Below are 17059 nucleotides of genomic sequence, written 5' to 3' on the forward strand. Positions count from 1 at the left end.
TGCCACCATCTCCATGCCAACACTGAGGCCACTGCAGGGCCCTGTTGGCTGCCTTTGAGCTCCCAGAGCCCAGCTGGAGTTTGTCTTATTGGGATCCTGCCTGGGATGCTCAGAGGGTCCCCCTCTCCCGTTATTGCTGGGCTTTGTTTTGCACTGTTGCCTGTGGAAGGTGAAGCCAGGGCTGGCCAGCAGTGCTGGGACAAACCCAATGGAGACAGATCAAGAGCTCTGGCCTCAGGGGTGCAAAGCCAGCTCCCTGTGCCAGCTCACTAAGGTGGCTGTCCCTCGAGCTGAGGACAAGCTCTGCTCCCTGCAGTCAGTGCAGCCCCTGCCTTTCTTCTGGAAGCAGGGGCCCTACTGTGGTGGCTTTTATAAGAACAGTCAGCCATCGACTGGCTTGTCGTGGACCACCCACTGCTCCTCAGATGACACTGCCTTTTGAAGTCACTACCAGCCCGGGCTGGATTTCAACCAGCAGTCCAGATGGAAGCCAAGCCCCCAGGAGAATGAGAACAAGCCCTACCAAGGGGATCTCCAGGGGTAGCAAGCTCTTGAGTGTCTGGTTCTTGTTTAGAGGGACTATGAAGTTGGGAAGGACAAAGATTTCCCAATTTGCCAGGGGTCACAACCTTCCTCTCGCCCATGTCCCCAGGGCCTGCGATGGCCAAGCTCTGCAGAGTGTGGGTAGGTTGAGCAGCAGGGATGGTTAGCTGTGAACATTCCCATTGTGGAGCTCCCTGCAGGGGTCCAGAGCTTTGCTTGTCTGTCCTTTCTCCTTGGCACATCTGGAGGAAGAGTATTCATTCTCTCTCTCCTTCTGAATATTTATTCCCTCTCTCCTGCTCATCCCCTGCAGCCACAGCTACCCTGAGCACTGCTGTCTCCTCATGGAGGAGGATGGCAGCATCCCATGAGTGGCCCAAGGAAGGTACTAAAGGGATGTGTCACTCTTGAGAACCCACCTGGCACACAGGACTAATGCTGTGAGATGAGGCTGAAATCCACCCACCCACAGATCAGTGCAAACAAAGTGAAACCTCCCCTAAAAGTAAAACTCACCCTCCAAGTCTCAACCTCAGCAGAGCTGGGTCTGGGGGCTGTGGGGTGCCTGTGGCTGAGAGAACAGCATTGGGGTGTCCCAGACTGATGGGGACAGCAGCAGGTATTGCACAGGAGGAAGAGAGGATGCAGGTGCTGCAGGGTATACCCTGCCCTGAGGAGCTGGAAGGCTTTGCAGTGCCCTTGCAGAGGCTGTGGCAGGGCCTCGGGGACATGTGGGATGCAGAGCCTGAGGAAAGCCCTCCTTTGCTGTGCCAGGGACAGCTCGATCCGTCAACAGCTCTCACTGATGCTCTGTAGCCCGAGCAGGACCAGCCCCTCAGCTGGCAGCCTTGGGCACCAACCCCAGCTGTGGCACAGTAGGAATTGTTCCAGCAGCACAGGGAGTCAGAGGCGACTCATCTGACCTCTGTCCAAGGGCTTTGTTGGGCATCCCAGCAGAACAGGGACTCTGGCACTTCACAGACTGTAATGAGCTGCTATTGCTTCACTGGAGACAAAAGCACCAGCCTGCAGTGGCTTATTATCACCTCCTTCTGGTTCTTCACTCCACCAAAGGATGTTACAATTCACATTCTGGACCTTCTGTGGCCTTTCCAGGCAGTGGGGGGAACACCTTGCCTCAAGCCGTGACACCGACAGGGAAGACTGTGAATTGTGAATGGGCCAGTTCTTACTGCTTAGAAGCACATCTGCAAATCTTCATCCTCACAGCCAGCAGGAGGAAAGGAAGGACATGATGACTGCCAAGAAATACGGACCTCAAACACCCTCTCTCCATCCTCTCCAAAGCTGGTAATTCCATGGTGATCCTGCTTTTTCTGCCATGGTCCTGCCTTCACAGCTGGGAACCATCTCTATGGGACATTCGAGTTCTGCTGGGGCATCTCCAAGCTAATTAAATCGTCCTTGCTCCTTGCAGTGCCTAGGAGCTAAAGCCCCAGTGTTGCAACATCAGCTGTGTTGTTATCTCGTGTCAGGGTGGCTGTTCTGGGTGTGCTGTCCTGCTACCATGCCAAGGAGCTGCTCTCTCATCCACAGCCCATCTCCATCAGGAGCTCCAAGCTTCTCTCCAGAGAAGATTGCTCTGCTTGCTCTGCCCTTCCTTCTTCAGCGGGGTAAAGCTGCTCCTGAAAGGATGTACTCCGAGAGGGAGGGATGAGGGAGTCATTATCTGCTTCTTGCAACAGCTGGCAAGGATCAGGGGGGACCAAGGAGGGAATCATAAGGCAGAGAAAAAGGCAAGGAGGGACAGTGGCACTGTTGGAGCTCTCAGCCCCGGGGTGGTGATGAAGGCACTCTGGGGATGCAGCAGCCAGGAGGGTGGCAGTGACCTTCCTGCACCTTCTGGATGAAGCCATGGCCTGGCTGGCATCTTCCCCTCATTTCCAGTGAAACACGTTTTCACCTGAGGCAGTCTTGGCACTGCTGCTCACAAGGTGTCCGGCTGGCAGAGGGGCTCCGGTGGAATCTTGGCCATCCAACACAGGCATCATTCAGGAGCAGCGTTCTTGGGAACAGAAGGTGGCCTGTGTATCAAGGCCTTCTTTCACAGCCATGGCAGTAATGGGAATCACTACTCCGGTGGGTTATTGACAGGGTTTTGAGGGAAATCTCGGGAAATTGAGATGCCACTTTGGAGGCTGGGAAGGTGAATGCCCTGCTGGGCATTTCTTTGTCAGGGAGACAATAGATCCAGGCAGTAGCAAGGAGTGGTCAGGATTTTTAATTAATTTCTTTCTTTCTTTCTCCTTCACCCTTTGTTTGGATCTTGTTTAACAGGGATCTGAAACAAAAGGAGGTTGATGAAGTGCTCAGAGGGAGAGCTGAGCAAATCTGCATCATAGTGCTCAGGTGCAGGGCAGATGCTGCCGAGGGGTTGAGGGGACCAGCACCCAAACCTGCCTGCTCCAGGTTTTGGCTCTCTATGGCCTCACAGCTCAGAGGGCAAGCCCAGGAGACCTGGGACAGCACAGTGTAGGATGCTGTGACACCAAAGTGACACTGTCCCACACTGCACCCCTGTAATTCATCGGCAGTCACTGGCCCTGCCCTCCTCCCTGTGAGAAGTGTCATGCTCTCCAGTCAGTGTTTTGAGCATGGCCATGGCATCTGCTGCAATTGAGGCAACCTTGCAGCGTGGATAACCCTAGGTGACTTTCCCAGGGTTGACACAAAGCAAAGATGGACCCCAGGCTGTGCAAACCTGTCCCCAGCCCCACAGCAGCTCCACCTGCCCTCATTGTCTCAGAAATCAAATCTCCTCTGCATTTTTCCCCAAGGTCTCTCTGACCAAACAGCTTCTTACTGTGCAGAGCAGCCTGTGCCTTCCTCCCACCTCCTTCCTCCAGTATTTGATGGACACTGTTTTTTCCACTTCCAAAAGGCATCAGACACCTGAGGCATGTCCTGGCAGGTACATCTGACAACTGTGGTCTGGTTTTGTTGGGAGGCATCTGTTGAAGGATAACGATTAGTCTCGCAGCATTTGCTGTCCCAGGAATAAAAAAAGTGTGAATTGTGAGAACAGTTTACTGACAGCCTCACTTATTTGTGAAATGGCAAGGCTTCTACACTCCAGTGTGGCACCAGTTGCTGATAACCTGTTCCTCCATCACGCTGATGGGAGCAGGTCAGTTGCCACAGATGGTTAAAAGCAGCCCAGTTATAAAAGGTGCTTTTCTTGGTTGGTAGAACAGTGAGGAGAGCTTTCTAAAAGATGGGAATTTTTTTCAAGATTGCACTGTCCACTGTTTCCTTACCGTGGAAAAGCAGAGCTGGAACCAAAGACAATGAATAACAGAAGACCCCTGTGGCAGTTCCAGCTCCAGGGAGATGGCACAGGCGTGACCACTGCCCCGTAAAGCTTTGCCCAAATCCCAAGCCTCCAGGAGGGCCTTTGGCAGGGATGCAGCGTGGTCAGTCCCCTGCCAGGACACCAGCCCTCCCCTGGCACCATGGACATGGGCATGGAATGAGCGAGCCCAAAGCCAGGGCCCAACAAATAGACCAAGAAATCCTCTCTGTGCCAAAACCACCCTCTGCTAATTGTCTGCTCAGCATTTGCTGCAGAGACTGGGGAGGTTGCTCTCATTTACCTCTCTTAATTTTCACAAATCACAGAGTTGTCAATAAGCTCAGCTGCATTCCTGTGGCTTGTGTGGACTCTGGCTGCTTTTTATTTGATTTTATTTCTTTTTAAATTCTAATGGTTTCTGAATTGGGAATGCTTGCACTAAACACACACACCCCTTTCCATGCCTGCCCAGACGGCTGCTGGCAGGCAAACCTGACTCCTGCTCCATGTTCCTCAATGGAAGTGGCTGGGAGGCTCTGCAGGGGATGTACAAGCCCACAGCAGGGAGGCAGGAGTGGGTGGGTGGCTCCTGGACCACGCACAGCCCATGGCATGTGGCTGAGGGTGAAACACCCCCAGCTCTGCTCCACCCTGCAGCACCCCTGGGCTCCCACGCTGCTCAAGAAGAGTCTTTTAGGGAAACTGTGTGTGTTATTTATGGATGCTTTTAGCTCCAGGAGATGCTGGGATGAAGGTCTAATGCTGCTCAGATACCTGTGGGTACCAGGACAAGGAAACACACTCCTCCCTCAAGCTCCCAGCCTCCCTCCAGAGAGCCCCTCACCTTGCTGTCTGGGCGCTGAGGACACTCCCAGGCTACAAGAATGGCAGAGCAGTTTGTTTGGGTGCCATGAGCACAGGGATGTGCACGGTGCAGGCTCTGATGGGTGTGTTCACACCCCTGTGTGTTTGGGGGCGCCGTTCTGGCAGCTCCATTCGGCACATCCCGGCACAGCGCCCATCTCCGCGCTGAGATCACTGGGCAGCAGCGAGGCACGGAATGCCAAGAGCTGCTCCACTGAGGGCTGTTAAAGGGAGGCCTCGGCATTGTTTTTCAGCTGGAGCAGGAAGCGAGAAGGGCTGGCAAGGCCGGGTGTGATGTGTGAGTGTCAGCAGGCTGGAGCAGCCCGGGCTGGGTGCGTGCGAGCCCTGCGAGCCCGGGCTGTGCAGGAGGCACGGACAGGCTGTGACCGAGCGGGGAGCGATGGCAGGACGTGCACGGAACACCTCAGCCGAGGCAGGGTTTGTGTTTGCAGGCTCGGCGTGACGGGTGGTGCCAGGGGAGGGAGACTCCGTCGTGCTGTGTGCGGGACGCCAGCCAGGGCTGCCCTCGCCGAGCTGCTGAAGTTAACAGCAAGAGTCTGGTGGCTGCAGGAACACGGCACCAAGCCCAGGCAGATCAGCCAAGCTCAAGCCAAGCCCCACTGGCAGGAGCATCTTGTGGTTGCACCGCTTTGGAAAGCTTGAGGCCGTGTTTTTTGTGATACTGGGCTCTGGAGCATCATCTCTGCCTTGTTCCTTCATTCACATGGGCTCCTGTCAGAGCCTGGGCTGGCCACACAGCCATTGCTGCTGCATGCAGCCAGCTCCCAGTAGACACACGCTTAATTAGCGTGGGGGTTTGGCATCTGCACGAGTGCTAATTGAGCTCCTTATCAGAGCTTTTCTCTGCAGCCCCTTGTGGTACAGCACCTCACAGAGCAGCTGCACCAGCCCAAAGGCCTCAGCAAGAGCAGACAAGGCAGACCAGAAATGCCTGTGGTATCTCTGCAGGATACAAGGAAATCAGCAGCTAAGGAAGGTCAGACTCTGAAGTCCTTATCTCGCTTCCCGCAAATAAGGATCATGAGTAAAGCACTCAAACATCATGAGCATCATGAGAGGGAGTTTAAAAACGTGCTGTCTATAAATAAGTAACATGTTTTGAGCTTTTATTCTCAGTCTTTAGAGTTTTGTGCCTTCATAAATTTGTATTTTGGGTTATTTTCTGTGCATTGAGAAAAGATAGAAACATTCTTTAATGGGTTTTAAATCTCTTGAAATGCAATGGACAATCTCAACAGTCATTGGGTTCCAGGAACCAAAGCATTTACATCCCCCTTTTGCTTTCTCTTCCTCCCCCAAGAAGCATCTTGAGCCTAGTGATAAAACTCAGCCTTCAGCCAACATTGGGTGGGGAATCTACAAGGAAGGTATTGACATTTCATGAGGCCAAATGTTGATTGGTTTCTGTCTCCCCCTGAAAGTTCCTTCAGTTCCCAATAGGTTTGAATTTAGAAATAAACATTTAATTAGCATTACTTTATAGGCCTTTGTATGGTGTGATTTGCTGCAGAGGTGGCAGCATTTCCAGACATGGAGGGCTGATCCCCTCCAGCAGCATATGTGTTTGGGCCTCTTTGAAACCTCTTCAGGTAAAATATATTCTAGTATTTCTAGAAATACAAGTCTTTGTGTAGGGTCTTACTGAAGGCATGGGTGAAAAAGAGGATCATCGGTGAGACAGTAGCAGGGAGCCTGGAGCTCCTTTGGAAAGCACAGGGAGAAGATGAGGAAATGTTGTGAGGGAAGTTTATCACTAAACAAAACACCTCCAAGGTTATGGAGGAGCTTCTGCCAGATCGTAGCTACCATATGGCATTCCATTGTCTGACGTGGTTCTGTGCAATATCTGTAGGTCTGAGACCTTTTTGTTTCTGGCTTTGACTTCACCCCAGAGATCTCTGCCTTGGGCAAAGCACTCAGAGCTGCTCTTTGGCCTCATTTGTTTACAACTATCAGGGCTGGCCTATTCGAGTGCAGCTCTATCCTCATCAATGGGGATGATGCCTGGCTTGGTCCTTGGCCCACAGCACTGTAATAGATGTAAGTGGAGCAGGAGGATCTCCAAGGAGTGCTGCAAAATCCCACCTTGTCCTCGGCTTAGCTCCCTCCCTCAGTGTGATCACTTTGATTTTCCCCTGGTTTGTCATGTAGATGCAGAATCATGGGGTGGTTTGGTTAGAAGGGACCTTAAAGCTCATCTCCTTCCAACCCTCTACCTTGGGCAGGGACACCTTCCACTATCTCAGGTTGCTCCAAGCCTTTTCCAGCGTGGTCTTGAACATTCCCAGGCATGTGGAATCCACAACCTCTTTTGGTAACCTCACCATCCTTATTGTAATGAATTTCTTCCTAATACCTTATCCAAACCTACCCTCCTTCAGCTTAAAGCCACATCCCCATCCCTCCCATGCCGTGGTGGTCTCTCCTTGCCTGCATCTGCTGAAGGTTTCCAGTAACATGTGAATGCTGGGTTTGCATAGAGACACAGATACACAGGTCTTTGCACTCCCTTCTCTTAATTGTCCGTTTCCGGGAATAAAAGAACAAAACTAAACCCCAGAACTCTGCACAGTGCCATTAACTGGCCATAAAAGTGTTTTGCTTCAGAGGCTGGGTGGTCAAGTGGTTTGAGAACAAGAGTGGAAACCATCATCTCCCGAGTTTCCAAACTGTTCATGTCACTGAGCCTCGCCGGGGCACGATGCTTCACCCCATATGTCTCTGTTTACTGTCGATAAAACAGAGCTATTAATACTGCTGTGCTTCAGGGTGATCTTTTGGACTGTAATTAATGTTAAAACCTTCTGAGGTCACTGGCTGGAAGGAGTTGGAGAGGTGCAGAGGCTGTGTGCTGCTGGGCTGCCAGCCTCCACCACGGCTGGGGTGATTGGTGCTGGGTCCAAAACATCTCATTCGCAAGGAATGGAGATGAAAGAGTTTCCTCTAAGGTTCTTGAAAGAAGACTGGCTCCAGGTGAGGTAAAGCAATTGGGTTTGTTCTCAGAAAAATAATTTTTTACAAGATCAAAATCACTTTGATTCTGATGTTTTTCCATTTACATTGTTGGGTTTTTTTCATTACATCATCAAAAAAAAAAAAAAAAAAGAGAAAAGAGCTTGTTTATTTTGACATCTATTTTTTAACCCAGGCCTGACCAGGAGGGATGCTCTTGGCAGCTGAGTGACTTTGTTCCTGTGTGAGCTGGGCGGAGGGGAGAAGTGCAGTCAAATTGCTCACGCAGGTCTTCAGCATCACCCAAAGGGGTGGATGTGCTTCAACACTCAACCAATCCTCCTGACCCCACTGGCGATGGAATAGGTGACATGGACACTAATTGCTGAATATTACAATTATGTTTTGATACAAGTCTTCTGTTTTCCAAGGAAAGTGCACTGGCACTGATTGCCTCAGAGCTAATGGAGCCAGCCTGAGCTGCTGCAGGCAGAGCAGAGGTTACACATTAGCTCTGCTCACCCTTTTCCCAAAGCAAACACAGCAGCACAGCCACTGTGGCTCAGCAGGTGACCCCAGCATGGGGATGGGGAGCAGCTCCCAGCACTACCCTGATGTCCAGCCCTCTTACTGCTTGTTGTGCAAGAAAAGCCCTGCAGTGGGTGGGCAGCACTGGGGCCCCTGCCCTGTCCTCCTGCTGCAGCTCCTCATTTCCTGGGGCTGGAGCCCCCCTGCCCAGCACTGAGACACAAAGCTCCCCTTGAGCCTTCTGTCTGCTGAAGGGAGGGAAAGGACCGGTGGCACTTTCAGGATAGGATGCAAAGCCCTGCAGTCAGACTCCTGCCTGGAATTCTGTGTTGCCCTATTGCTCTGTGTGCCCCTCAGTGAGAACAGCCTGTGTGTGGTACTTGTGAAGTGTGGATGTCCTTCTTGAGATGCTCCCACTCTGAGCAACGCTCCTGGTAAATTAGGGAAAATGATGTCATGCCAAAAGGATGAAATAGCATCTCCACGGGTGAGCCCAGCATGTGCATCCCCTTCGTGCCCCAGCTTTGTGAAAATGGGAGTTGTCCCTGCACACAAGTGAGTTCCTTGGCAGTGTGCTGGCATCCTTTCAAACAGCAAGTATTGTTAGGGAGCTAATGCTAATTGCTTGGAGGGAATATGTCCTGTGCTGAGAATTGCTACCGTGCAAATGTCAGCTCTTATCAGCCACATGTGGGATGTGCAGGGCCTGCAGGGAGGAGAGAGGGGGCTGGCAGTGCTCGTGTGTGGGATGAGGAAGAGGGAGGCATTGCTTCTGTCACCCCCAAGGATGCTAAGGACTTAGGACCATTCCTTAAATAAACATACTTCAGGGTCTCAATCCCATTTAAGCTTCATCTGCTTTTATTATACTCCTTGCACTCACTTGCAAGAGCTGGTCAGTTTTACTTTAGGCAAAGGAGGGGTGGTGTGTTATTTCTCAGGCTGGGTACCCACCACCAGGCATCTCAGACCTCTGAGGGGTTCAAACCAGCCCCTGCACTTTGTCAAAGCCAGCTTGAGTTGCCATGCCCAGCTCGGAGTGAATAAATATGAACTGATGCCCTTTGGGAGAGTGGACAGAAGATTGTCACCCCTGCTGCGAAGAAACATTCTCATCTTGGAGCTTTGATGCCCTGAGCAGGACTCTGAGCTCAGCATCTGGGATGTTCCATGCAGCCACAGCCTGTTTATTCAATGCTCCAACAGGCACAAAAGCCATATTTTACTCTCAGATGCTCTCCATTAGCTTCAAGTGTGAAATTATCATTCCCACCCTTTTGCCAGCCCCACCCTTGTGAGGAAATGAGGGAGCAAACAACTCAAGGGCCGTTCACAGGATGAGTACGAGCTGTCACTTGTCAGCACAGAGCCACTTATGGCAAGAATTACTGCCCTGCTCCCAGAAGGGCCAGAGAGGAGCCAGGCTCACAAACACCACAGTGTTATAATGTTCACACCAGTGCATGGCAGAGCAGCCCTGAGGTGTTTGCATCTCCCTGCAGTCAGGAGGATTCAGGGTGCAGCCCCACAGGGGTCTCTGGGATGAGGGGAGAGGAAATGGAGCCCCAGGGATTCCAGAGAGGGATGAAGTGTCCTGTCCCCTCAGCCGTGGCTCCTATCCTTAAGTTCTCCTCTGTTCCAGGAGATCATCTCACTTCTCCTTGAGATGCCAAAACTGACTGATAGTGTCTGGACCACATCTTTCCTTTCACCTCTGAAGGCTGGTTCCCTTAACAACCTGATGGTGTGGGACTCAGGGATCAAGACATTGTTTTCCTTTTGCTTCCTGCCTTCCAGATTCACCCTGTATGCAGTGGATACACGAGGGAGACACTCAGAGCTGAGCACAGTCACCCTGAGGACAGCGTGCCCGCTGGTAGACGACAGCAAGGCAGAAGGTCAGTGCTCAGGTGCCTCGTGTTCTGCACTGGAGACATTTCCTCCTAATTTTGATTTTCCTCTCTTCACTGTACTCCCACAAACCTGCCCAGGCCCTTCTCTCCCAGTGAGAAAGCTCCTTTAAATTCACCCACGGGCACAGGGACATTCATGTGGGCAGGGGTGACAAATTGCAGGAGTGTCCAGGGGCAAAGACTCCTTGGCTGGCAGCTGATGGCTCCATGATGCCACACAGGCATCCTTGCCATGCACGGCTGTGGGAGCTGGTTCTGTGTGTCTGACACAAGCCCCCTGGAAAAAGAACAATCCCTTCTCTCAAACCTGAGAGAAGCAGCCCTGGCTGGGCCATGCAGGGCACCTTTGGCTCTGAGTGTTTGAAGGGATGCTGGGGACAGCTAAATCAGTTTGGAAACAGAAATGTTGATAAAAGCCCAGCTACTTTTGCACATTTGCATTGTTTAGTTTGGAAACTGATCCCACTTGTCCTTACACTCAAACCAGAGCACCTGGCTGCTTTCAGATTTAAAAGGATTCCTCTGTGTGACCATCATGTTACCTGTTCTCTTTATTGCTTGCTTTCCGTTGGGAATATGACACAGAAAAACATTTTGGTTCGGGCTTAGTTCCATGTTCAATAAGAAAAATATTCCCATGGAAAAGCAGCAAACAGGAGACTAAGGAGAAAGAAGGAGATGCAGTTTTGTGCATTTCTCATCTCCAAAAAGAGATTTTTTTTTTCTACAGCAGAGAGTTAACTCTGCTCTTGTTTAACACATCTGAGCTGCTCCAGCTGATGCCCACAATGATGAGATGCTGCATTTCTGGCTGAAGGGCCATCCTGGATCAAGTATTGCTTTCTTCCCACTCTTTAGCACCATAGCTGCAAATGGCTTCTGGTTTGGTGAATTGGGGAAGAGCTTGCCAGCCCTTCCTGGGAGGACAAGGCTGTCTGCCTGTCCTGGCAGCTTTTTGCCTCTCCTCCTGCTGCTCCTTCATGGAGTATTGCTGGAATCTTTGGGACAGCTTTGCTTGTGCAGGGGACCCACTGCAGGATCAGCCTGAGGAATTGCTGAATGCTCTGCAGTCTCTGAACCCTGCTGCAGGCAGCCCCAAGGGACTGGCAGCCACCCCAGCTGCCTGCCCCTGCCCTGCCAAGGTCTCTGCTCCTCCTCTTCCCATGTTAGCATCTTCAGCTGGTCATTAATCCCATGCCTTGATCCTTTCCAGAGATAGCTGACAAAATCTACAACCTCTACAACGGCTACACGAGCGGGAAGGAGCAGCAGACAGCCTACAACACCCTGATGGAGGTCTCTGCTTCCATGCTCTTCCGAGTCCAGCACCACTACAACTCCCACTATGAGAAGTTTGGAGACTTTGTCTGGCGCAGTGAGGATGAGCTGGGGCCCAGGTACCTGTCCCTTCCCTGTGTCCTGCCCTGCTCCATGCCCACAGCACCCCTCTGCTTGGCCACTGGGGGTTGCCTGCCTTCTCTTTGTAGCTAAGAGAAGTCCCCTCTTGGTGTTCACCAAGCTGTCCTGCATCCTCTTGAACCACCAGGTCCTGCTCAGTCCTTGCATGAATGCTGGTGGGACATCTGGCAGCTGGGTGGTCTTTGCATGAGTGTTTGTATCACTGAGCCTGAACCATGTGGGTGATGCTTTGAATGAGCTGGGGGCTTGGAAACACTGAGGAGTAGGGGCAAAGGGTGTCATATAGAGCTGGAAAAGTTTTTCCTTCTCCTTTTGTTCCTCTCTGCTTGTTGGATGTGGCTGAGGATCTCTCCATAGTGCCAGGATGACAGCTCACAACTGTTTACACCCCTCCTGGACATAGATCCAAGCTGGCCTGGGGCTTGTCCTCCTCCAGAGATGACCTTGGTCATAGTTTCTTTGGTAGTTCACTGGCCTCTAGCACAATTCTCATCCTTCCCCCTGCCTTCCCTCTGATGACACTGCAGGCTTGTTTGTCCTCTGCAATTGTTCTTTTTACTCTGAATCCCTGGGAGCCATCAGCTTCTTCTTACATCTTTATTTTCCCCTGTTACTTGAGATCCAACCCACTGAAGGATGCTGTCTAACCCGATACCTGCATCAAGCTGTGTGACAGCAGGGTGACATTTAAGCTGCCAGTTCCAGGACCCAGCTACATCTGGAGCCCATGGTCAATTTGGCTGCTGTCTGTTGTTCTCACTGAGCCAGGGGAGCTCCTCACAGCACTCCTCTGCCCTGTTCTGTACTTGAGAAATGTGTGACTTGCAGCCAAGGGGATGGATCTATAAAAGCCAAGGCAGCCAGTGCCAGGCTCGTGACAAGAACGAAGCTTTGCCATCCAGCCTGGCTTCTCAGGGAGCTTGGACAGAAGCAGAGGCACTGACATAGCAGGAGGGAGCAAGGATTTTTTTTTTTTTTTTTTTTTTTTTTTTGCCAAGGGAGGCCATCTCATAACAGGATTTTAATTGACAGACTGTTCTCCTTCCCAGGGGGACATGCATTTTTGTACCTTGAAATGTTTATCAGATGAGCCTCAGCTTCAGAGCAAATGTTCGCTCATAAAACGGAGCGACAAGAGAGGAGTTGATTGCCTCTGTGTAATAAATACATCACACTGAGGTCCTCGTGAGCCCAGTTTCCATGAAAGCCACAGGTTACTGCAAACAGCTGCTGGCAAGAAGACACACTGACAGCCAGATGTCCCAACCAGACCGTTTACATTAAGGAGACATTAAAAACTTAGCTCATAGGTGGCCCTAAACCAGGACTTTCCGTAGTCAGCAGCATCTCAACACCTGGCTTGCCTCATCCTGCTCATCTCCTCTAGCAACAGCAGCCCCTTTCCTGCTCCCCCCATTCCTCTCATGGACACCGAGTGAATCTCACACAGTTAATTTGTTCCAACAAGACAGAAGAATCTGTCTAAATCAGTGAACTTTATTGCTACTGTGCATCTCGACCTCTGGATCCGTGCAGCCAGCATGCTTCCTAACACAGCCATGGGGAGATTTCACTATTATTTTCTCCTACTGTGTTTTAAGGACTATTCTTATGACCACTGCAAGCAGGTTATGGCTTTTAGGAGGAGGAAGAACGAATAACTAAGTTAAAATCTTCTTGCTGTGCCCCTGTTTGTGGTTAGCAGCAACACTGGGGTCAGTAAGTGGCATCAGCCCAGGGCTCACAACCTGTCCCCTGCTCCAGCCAGTCACCCAGGCAGGCAGCTGGGCTGGCCAAGGGACATGAAATGCATCTCCAGAGCAGCTGACTTCTGGTACAAGGGGGAATGCAATGTTCTGATGGGAGGCTGTGATAAGAGGCCATCAAGTCCTGGACTCACTGTCCTTGCACACGAGGGTCTGAAAGACCCAGGTCAGTTCTCAGTGGAGTGGAAAATCTGAATCTATGACAAAACCACCTCATACACAGCAGCCAGGCACCCATCCTCTCCCTGCAGTCCCAGGAATCTCATCCTTCCTTCCAGCCCAGGTATCATTTTTAATGGCTCCATCATGCTGCTTCTCCCTCTTTTAGTTCTTCCCTCCAAGGTAAGGCAGGGCAGGGTTTGGCTGGCTCTGGATATATTTTCATCCCATATCATCCCTCAAGGTGAGTGTTGGCTGTCCCCTCTGCAGCTGGAGAGAACAGGAGCACCCCTGGCACTGGGCAGAACAGGAAGCTCCTTCTCTCGAGCAAATCCCCGCAGAGCTGGGGCTGGCAGCAGGACCCTCAGTGCCCTGTCCCCTGTGCAGTGGGAGCACTGGTCCATGCAGGAGCCCTTGGAAAGTGCCCTGGAAGAAAACACCCATCCCCTCCCTTTTCCTGTCCCCCACCATGCCATGAGGCACCACAGAGGGAAGTGGGTGCTTAGAGCTGTAACAGTTTTTAAATCCTCTTCTTCATCATTTGTGACTGTGCTGTGACTTCCTAAATCCACCACCTAAGTGCAGTCCAGAATAAGTCCCTGGTTCCTGTAGTGAGCATGTGGTGGGAAAGAGAGCACTGCTGGCCCACACCAACATGAGGGCATCCCCGTCTGGGCTATGAGGTGAGGGGGAAGGGGGTCACTTCATCCCTTTGGGGACTGAGAGTTTGGGGTCCGGCCACAGGTAGTCAGGAGAGTGACTCCCCTCTCACTCCCCTGCCGTCCCCTCCCAATTCCTGCCCTTTAATAAGGCAATAAATTGCCATTTCTGGCAAGGATGAGGTTGGTCAGCATTTAGGAAGATTTCATTTCCAGTATTTGAAAAGGTGGTCGTTCTGACCCGACAGCCCTCCGTAGGGAGCACTTGGGTAATACCCAGGGCTTGATTTATGGTGTTAAATTGGCAACCCAAGAACTGCTCCTGTAATTTATTACCCAGTCTTCACCAGAAAGCCTCTCTCTCTTTCTCACCCCTCCCCTCACCCACTCTGTCTCTCTTCCTCATTTTTTTTAAGAGGGAACAGCTGACAGCCGAAAGCTAAATCTAACATTTACACATGACTTCATTACCCTGCTAAAATAAATGACTCAAAGTGGTGAAACCCATCAAAACTGGAGCTTTGGCACGGGACATCAAAAGTGAGGGCCCCGATTCCCTCTCCCACGTCACCCTGTCTCCTCTGTGACCACACTTCAGTGTGTTTTCAGTATCTCACAGGGCCAGCCCATCATGTGCCACATCCCATCCTTAAACACAGGTTTTTCCTGGGATTGACAGCACAGAGTGAGCTGTGGATGCAGCAGGTGAGTGGAGACAGCTCCAGGAGAATCACAGCCTCTGGCACAGCAGGCATCAGCAGGCTGGGGTGGTTTGAACCCTGAATTTCTTTACGTCCTTCAGGTGCTTCTCACATGTAGGAGTATTTGCCTGGGTAAGAAGCCTGAGTATATATGAGGAAGCAGGGATAACATGGTGAGTTCTAGCAATATCCAGGAGATCATTAAAGTCTAGTGAAGCAAGTAATGAAAATGGGAAGGTAGAGAGGGCCAAAGGAAATGGAGGCAAAGGCAGGTTGTGTGGGAGAAAAGTGAGAGATGGGTGAGGACAGCTGTGGAGGGTAGGATAGGGGAAGTGTGAGAAGGGAATAGAGGAAGGGCAGAGCATGGCTAGCAGTCACTGGCCAGCTGAGACATCCATTCCTGGTGTTGTTGTTGGTTACCCACCATGGGGGTTTGACTCAAGGGCTGGTCTTGGCCACTCCTCATTGCTCCCCTCTTGTGTGGCTGGGAGAGGCCTTGTGGTGAACTGGAATAGTAACCAGTTTGGGGGGAAAATCCAATAATTGCTTGTTTGGCCTTTGAATAAACAACTTCCCCATGTAGGCACAGAGTTCAAGTCCATGGACACCAGCACAAACACAAGCTAAAGGGCTGGGGGAGGGCCAGTACCCCATTTTGGCAGTAGAGCTGCTTTACAATAAATCAGGGTGATCTTGGAATTTGGCCTTAGAGACATGAGAGTTCTCCTCTGTGAGGGTGTTCTGGCTGAGTGATCTCCTCCTGAGCCTGGTCAGCTGACATAGAAGTCCATCCCATGAGGTGATGTGGGTCCTGCAGTTGTTCAGTGTTCCCTGAAAGGGAGAACCAGTGCAGATGTTAAGAAACAATCTCCCAGCATGAGGAGCACTGGAAGGTTCCCAGCTCCTGACCCTAGGAACAGGTCAGAAGAAATTCATCCAGGCAGGTTGATCCCAGCAGGAAGTGGCACAGGTGATGGCTTTTGGTCCCTTCCAGCTGCAGTGACTGTGATTTGTTGAAGTTTGGCAACTGTAGTGACAATCACTGCCAAGTTAGGTTTGCTGCTGAGCTGAGCTTGAATCAATCAGTCTTCACCAAAAGCACCTAATGCCATCATGGAATCTGTAACTCCAAGAGGCACACATCCAGCAGCACAGGACCTGGCTGTGTGTCAGGTCTTGGTGTGTGGTGGGAGCCCCAGGTGCAGCAGAAGGTCAGGTGGCTGCTGCAGAGGGTAACGTGAGTAGAGGTGTGGTGTCAGAGCTGGGCACAGCTCAGCCCATGACGTCATTATTAGAGATGTGTGTGCAGCTAACGAGGCTCAAATTGCCCAGCCTGGCTTGTGTCTCTGTGGATTAAATCCATAAATGGATATCATGGAATGTTGTCCAAGAAGGGCCAACTTCCTTTGTTCTTCTTTTACCCTCAAAGCTGACCCAGAGCACATCACCCTGGGGAAGGGTGGTTTCCATTTGCAGCCCTGGAGGAGCAGTGGTTTCCTCCAGCCTTTCATCCAGAGTTCCCACTGTGGAGGGAGAGGTCTGAGGTGGCTGGGGGTGCCAGGATACCCTCTCACCTCCTGCCACTGTCTCTGCTCTCTGCTCTGGCACTGAGGTGACCTGGCCAGCCCTTCCCTGGCGTCCCATCCCTGGACATCAGGCTCCCGACGCTCCCCCCAGGCTGGGAGCTCACAGCCTGAGCTGCAACACCACTCAGCTTTTATAATCAAATAATCCCCATGTTTATGTCTTGCTGACTGACAGTGCTGCCCCTGACATATCATTATCAGGAATTTACATTCCTGCAGGAACTGCGAAATCCCCGACTCCCAAATCCAGAGCTTTCCTGTGGCACCAGAGGGAGAGGAAATAATCTGTGATCTTGAAACTTTCAGACCACTGAAGTAAACTCTCTTCCCTCCCTTTGTTTGATTTAGCACTTTGCAGACTCCCACAAGGGGATTCTTGGTTTCTTACGGGTTTATTTTATTTTGTCTTAATGTGTTGTGCTTTTTTTTCCTCACTCTTCCAGTGTCAGTCCTTTTGGGCTGTTTACCTCCTGCAGACTTGGGAAATCAGGAAAGGGAGGGCTGCACTCATCAGTCAAGGGCAGGAAGGTGCTGGGGGTCTCACCAGGGTGCCAGGTGGGGCTAGCACATGTACTGGAGCTGGCCAGGATCATATGGTGGTGGTGACAATCTAGCTGGGACAGACTTTTCCCAGG

General features: G+C 51.4%; 1 protein-coding gene across 1 annotated transcript in view; it reads left to right on the forward strand.

Annotated features, from left to right (window-relative positions):
* The window catches only part of ASTN2 (astrotactin 2), a 312809-nt gene that overhangs the window by 295031 nt on the left and 719 nt on the right, over positions 1 to 17059 (forward strand). The window contains exons 21-22 of the mRNA XM_088177716.1: positions 10019 to 10119; positions 11348 to 11531. Coding sequence (XP_088033842.1) covers positions 10019 to 10119; positions 11348 to 11531 — 285 coding nt within the window. The remainder of the gene's footprint in view (positions 1 to 10018; positions 10120 to 11347; positions 11532 to 17059) is intronic.

The sequence above is a fragment of the Sturnus vulgaris genome, chromosome 22 (assembly GCF_052056855.1).
Source record: "Sturnus vulgaris isolate bStuVul1 chromosome 22, bStuVul1.hap1, whole genome shotgun sequence".
Lineage (NCBI taxonomy): Eukaryota > Metazoa > Chordata > Aves > Passeriformes > Sturnidae > Sturnus > Sturnus vulgaris.